Here is a 6,125-nt window from a genome sequence, read left to right on the forward strand (position 1 = left end):
TTGAAACTCAATGGGTTTGATGAGACCCTGGGGCGTGTAGGGTTTTTTTTCGACATTTTTAATTTCTTCTAAATCCTACAAACCCTTTAGTGAATTTCTTGGTTAGAACTTGGGAATTGAAATTAAAATCCAAGAATTTTAGAAAAAGCCTTGAAAATCTCGGGTATTGCATCCAAATTCAAATCCAAATCTGCCTTAAATTCATAAATCAAAGTCCATTTTCGATATACTCTGGAAACTGAAATCGTAATTCAATAAGACTTCAAATTAAAATATATACTTAGTTCAAATCCTAACTAATGTTAAAACTCGAATTAAGATCCAGTTAAGTTAATCTCAGATTAGATCCGATAAAAATCAAAACCCTGATTCAGACTAAATTCTCAACTCGAACTTTATTCTGAATCCCAATTAATACTTAAATTATAATTAAATTTTTAACTTAATTTTGAATAATATTTTAGCCTTAATTTACTATTATTTTTCGTAAAGTATCAAAAAATTGCGGGTTTTACACTATGCACCCTAAGTTTTGCGAGATCGATTTGGGGGCCGATTTGTGCGCAAGAGAGAGCTTTTACGATTTTATCAAAAGTGCATTTCCACCATTTTTCACTCAAGGAAGTAGGTACAAAATCTCTATTCTTTGCTTCTTATTGAGTCTTTTTGGGGAAATGTGTGTTTGGTGCTTATTGTATTTTTTAATTGATTTTATTTTATTTTAGATCCTTCGATGCCGTCTTCACGTTCATGTCATATTAGAGATGATCCTACGTGGCAATACTGCAAAAGAATTGATAATATACCACGACTAGGGTTACCATTGAATTTGAGATGTTTGTTTTGTGGTGCTATTATTAGAGGTTGGTTGCATAGATTTAAGCAACATATTGTTGGTCAATATCAAAATGTACGTCTATGTGATTCTCCATCTATCCCTACAACTTTTTGTTCTGATGTTATTGTTGAAATATAAGAAATTCGAAGAAGAATTTTGCAAAAATGCCAAGATGAAGTACTTCTAACCATGGTTCCAGATTTTGAAGATGATGATGATGATGACTCACAAAAAAAAATAGCCCAACATAAAAGGATCATTGAGCAGTAGTTGGATGCAGAACTGAGGAAATACTATCCTGATGTTTGACAAATAGGCTCCAGAAGATAGTTTAGTTTTAGGATCTTCATAGTTTAGAACTTTAGAACTTTAGAGATGAATATTGACATGTAAGACATTGGTTAAATGTAATGTTTTTAGTTATTATGAATTCTTATTGGTTAAATGTAAGGTTTTAATTGTGTTTACAATTTAAATTATGTTGTGTCTTTTATTTACATTGTCAGTTATCAGTTGCATGGTTTGTTATTAATTTAAATTATGTAGTTGCCTTCATATGTGAATTTATGATTGTATTTTGTGCAATTCATCATTGTTTTATGTGATAATTTTTTTATCATTTATGCTATTCTTTTTAATTTTTTTTTTGGAATTTTTATTAAAAATTTACGATACGATACGATATTACTTTGGGCCCAACCGATACATGTAATGATACGATACATACAACCTTGCTTCAAATGATTGGTTGATATGAAAATATTCTTTTTATTATTTAGATTTTGGCATTATTTAGAATAGTTAATATACTTCTCATTTGTTAGCATCTAATCTTTTTAATGAATAGTTGATTCCATTAATTTACATATTTTTTATTAGAGGGTAATTTGGTCTAGAATACCAATCATATCAATGTTAAATTATACACAACAACAACAACAACTACGCCTTCATCCCAAAACAATTGGGGTCGGCGATATGAACCAACAAAGAAAATCATTATGGGTCTTCCACATGAATCCTTCTCCTCCATTCATTTCTATCCAATGTTAAATTATGTACATATTATATATTTTCTGTTTTTCTGTTTTATGTAAACTGGGTATTTCAGTCATTTCACCCATGTATAGGTGTCAGCTATTAGAGGCTTATGTTTCTTTTTTCTTTTTGTACTTTATGGCTGTTGGGACAGCCCAAATAGACATGGGGCTGCTCCCAACGGTCATAAATATGACCGTTGGGGGCTAGCCCAATGTCTAGTTGTGCTGCCCCCTTCCCTCACTCTTGTATAATAAATAGGGGATGAAACCCCTTGTATCCTCAATGCTTTTCTAAGGCATTTCTTAGTGAAATTCTATATTTTTTTATATTGTGTTGTGTGTGCCCATAGTGGCTATTGTGTATGCTCACAGTGGTTAATTGTGTGTGTTATGTTTTTGAGATTGTTCTCACTTTGTATTATCTCTTGGTGAATTAGTGCTTGTGCACTTTTGTGTTGATCCTTATTGGGATCTCTTTTGTATTTCTGCTTGTTTCATTACAATCAAGACCCGGGCTGAAACCTGAACCGATCATGCCCGAACTCGTTAACCCATATGAGTCTACTTTTTTTTGTCATACCCAGACCCAAATCCAACCCGAATCAAAACGAGTCCATTAAAGATCCTACTCGGTACATACCTGAACGCGTTAGCCCACGTGGGTCCACAATTTCTAGTCGTACCCAAACCTGAATTAGATTTGGTTGGGTTTGGGTCTTTTAGACTTGATTTGGAATCAGGTCTGATAAGGCCCGAGCTGACTGACCCAGTTACACCCCTAACCATGGGGTAATTGGTTTTCATTGGCCTGTTGAATTATGTTTCTGCAAATTGTTGTTCCCTATGTTTTTAGCTTTTTGTTTGCTGCTTTTGGCTTTGGTAATTACACTGAAGAATAATCTCTTGTCATGATGCTCTTCTCATTTCTAATTGTTTCAAATGCTGAAATAGAACTTGGTCATCTCATAGCATGCATTCAAGAATCCTGTACATTTTTACTCGATGATCTTTTTAAGTCTTAATAGTTTTGATGAAAAATATCTGATGCATTTTCTGTTTCATATTAGTCCTGTTATTCTGACTTCTGCAAATTCAATGAGGTTATTTGTATCATTGCTTGATTTAGTTTTAGGAAGCAATTTTATGGAATTGTTTCTTCTGTCAATTGGTTGTTAATTGCAGATTGCTTGATCTAAGGTGCATGAGATTCAATCAATAATTCACTTCAATATTTAGCAGTTAGTTTTATCTGATGCTTTTGTTTTTGTAGTTAGTTTGACCTGGTATACTGCTGCACATTTTTGAAGCAGGAATGTTAAGAGGAATTCTTGGGATATGTGCTGTTAGTTTAAATTTTAAAATTTTGGCCATTCGTTATCTTCTATAAGCATGTATCTGCTGCTTTAAGCTGAGTTTCTGTGATGCTTTTATAATGTTGCCTTAACTAAATACGTTCTAACTATAATCTGCATTGCAGCCGTCCAACTGCATTGCAGGAACGAACGAGAGATAGTGATGATGATGAACTCCGTGACAGAGACTTTGATATAGCTGCCATAGCTAACAACCTGAGCCAGGCTTTTAGATACGGCATATATGAGAGTGAAGATCCTGAAGAGGTACCATATCTTTATTGCTGAGTAAAATAATCTGATTTACTTGCACACGGACCTGATAATGGTCTGAGGAGATTTGTTGAATTCAGTTCAACAGTATCCAGGCACTGACTTTAGCTGTCTGAGTCCATGGGTAGTGGTCCTAGTGGAACTGTGCTCCCCAGGTATGATATGGGTTGGGTCCAGCTCCTCAGTGTCCAGTTACTGACTTTAGTTGCTTGAGTTCATGTGAAGTTGAAACATACTTCCCAAGCAACTGTAAACTCAATCTCAGATCAGACAGTGCTTCGGTTAGATACTCTTAATTGCGCTACATGACATTAGCTATTGTACTGATGGCCCATTGCCCTAAATTTGTTACAGGTTCATGGGTCAATTGAACGGGATGACGAGGTATTTTATGACGCTATATATTGCACACATATTTTTTCACACTTTTGAGCTTTCCGATTTGAAAACTTCTGGATATTTTGCTATCTTGTGTGAGCTATTTATATATACTGATGGTTTGCACTGTTAATATTTGTCCTGAATTGTGCTTCAAAAGTAGTTTCATTTTTCTTCTTTTTTTTTGGTCCTGTTTACCAAGATTGGTTCTGGAAACAACAGGATGGATATTTTGATGATGAATCTGCTGAAGCTGTTATGTCATCCTTGAGCAGGCTTGGGGACAAGCAGGAAAGGTAATCTCTTAGGGTGTAGTGCAAATGAAAATGAATTTGTTCTCTTGGTCTTCACTGATATTATCAATATATTCTCCTTGATGCAGTGGTTGTCAACAGGATGTGTATTTTGATGATAAATCTGCCCAAGTTGTTATATCATCTCTAGGCAGGTTTGGGAAGAGTTCGGATAGGTAATCTCTTGGGATATGCTGAAAACGAGAGGTCAATCTGCTCACTTGATTTTAGTTGTTACTAATTGATCCTGTCTTCTTGTTGCAGTGATTGCCTTTTTACAAATTCCAATTGGTTTGCTTTCCAAGAAGATAGACTTACAAGTGAATCTGTTGGCACTTCACCATCAAGGATGTTTGACATTAATCTTAATGGTGGTGAGGGTTTGGCAAACAGTGGTGGTAGCAGTAGCAGTGATGATGAGGTGGTTGTGGGAGAAGAAGATGACGTAGATGATACTGCAACCTCCTCCTTTGGATCTACTGGGAATGCAATTGCGGGAAATAGTTCCGCAGATGCAAATAACTTGAATTGTGTGAAGTCACTATCCTCAAATATGGAAAAAGTGTTTATTTCTGATAATGTTAGCTTCTTCCAGAATGAATTGGTGGAGAAGAATCTATTTGGTGATGAGTCACTGCCGGATTGGGTTGGCAGGCGGAAAACACCAGATTTTCAGGGAAGTGTGTCTGATAGGAATTCAGACTATAATATTCCTCCATTAGATTCACTAGAAGCCGAACAACCGGAGTCAAACTCCATTCCAGCAAGGGAAGCCTTGTGCAACAGCAGCAGTGCCAAGCATGTATCTTTTTCAAGTGAGGAGAGACTGATTGGTAGCAACTCAAGCCAAAGACCAGTGCCGTCTTTGTTTGAGGATGATGTTGAGTTTGTTGGTGTGGAAGTTGGGGGAACAGCGAAGGAAATGGTTCAGGCTCTCAAAGAAGGGATTGTAGGGGAAGCAGGGCCTCTTAAGCGTGGCTTGCCTTTGTCACCGGAGGAGGAAGGCCGTGAGGGTACTGGAGATTTGGAGTTCAATGATATGAATTACTGGCGTGTTGATCAGGATTGCCGCATTCAGGAGGAAGTATCCTGATTCCTGAGGTATAAAATTTTTGTTGTTTCTGTCACTGCAGAGGCAACTATCGCTTTCCGAGGATGAAGGTGAAACATTCCACAAAAGGGAGCCCTGGAGTGCGTTCAGATGGTCGGGATGCCCCTGATAATGTTGTTGTTTGCTTACGCTTTATTTTTGGAGTCATCTGGTTTAACCTTTCAAGGCCGCTGCTCTGCCACTCAAATTGTTGTGCTAGTTTTGAAAGTTTATCTTTCTCTACAGGTTGATTTTACAAAGTCATGGACTAAGCTGGATTGAGGCAGCTTGCTGCTCAATGTGCTCTGCGGAGGACATATTGTGAGCTAATCTTCTATAATAACATAATCTCTCTCTCTCAACCTTCCATGCATAAAAGCAGGGACGACAAATTTCAGTATGAAATTTGTTTCCACCCTTGCTTTTATTTCTTTGATCTTTTTCTTCAGCAGATGCGTGCCTGTTTGTTTAAAGACCTGTACCGTCAGATTAATAGCAAGGAGAACTAAATTACGGAAAAAATAAAGAAAAGTACAACTTGAAATGAGTTTTTTTATAGGCAAGCTGGGGTTAGGCAGACCCTTACCAGTTATACAACGATACCATTGGGATTCGAACTTGCAACGTCCCAACAGAAGGTGTGGGTATAGCTGCTCCTACCAGACAAGCGGAGCCCCCTTTGAAATAAAGTTTTGATTGAGGCAGTGCCAACGGAACTTCATTCGTGTTTTCTCGATGAGAATTAGGTAGGGATGCAATTAGGCCAGAGCTTCAATCCGAACTGGAATTGTTTCATGGATATTGATGGCTGTAGCCCAACCTCGTTAAGACCCGATACATGCATGGGTGGGTTTTGGAGGA

At 37.0% G+C, this 6,125-nt stretch overlaps 1 protein-coding gene across 1 annotated transcript in view; it reads left to right on the plus strand.

Annotated features, from left to right (window-relative positions):
- Nucleotides 1–5,642, plus strand: part of LOC149817440 (uncharacterized) — a 51,066-nt gene extending 45,424 nt beyond the window's left edge. Inside the window, exons 15-19 of the mRNA XM_089984483.1 lie at nucleotides 3,375–3,497; nucleotides 3,858–3,887; nucleotides 4,104–4,177; nucleotides 4,264–4,350; nucleotides 4,439–5,642. Of these exons, the coding sequence (XP_089840609.1) occupies nucleotides 3,375–3,497; nucleotides 3,858–3,887; nucleotides 4,104–4,177; nucleotides 4,264–4,350; nucleotides 4,439–5,267 (1,143 nt within the window). The 3' untranslated portion in view covers nucleotides 5,268–5,642. The remainder of the gene's footprint in view (nucleotides 1–3,374; nucleotides 3,498–3,857; nucleotides 3,888–4,103; nucleotides 4,178–4,263; nucleotides 4,351–4,438) is intronic.
- The last annotated feature ends 483 nt before the right edge of the window (nucleotides 5,643–6,125 follow it).

The sequence above is a fragment of the Nuphar pumila genome, chromosome 13 (assembly GCF_984573655.1).
Source record: "Nuphar pumila chromosome 13, dmNupPumi1.hap1.1, whole genome shotgun sequence".
Classification (NCBI taxonomy): Eukaryota; Viridiplantae; Streptophyta; class Magnoliopsida; order Nymphaeales; family Nymphaeaceae; genus Nuphar; species Nuphar pumila.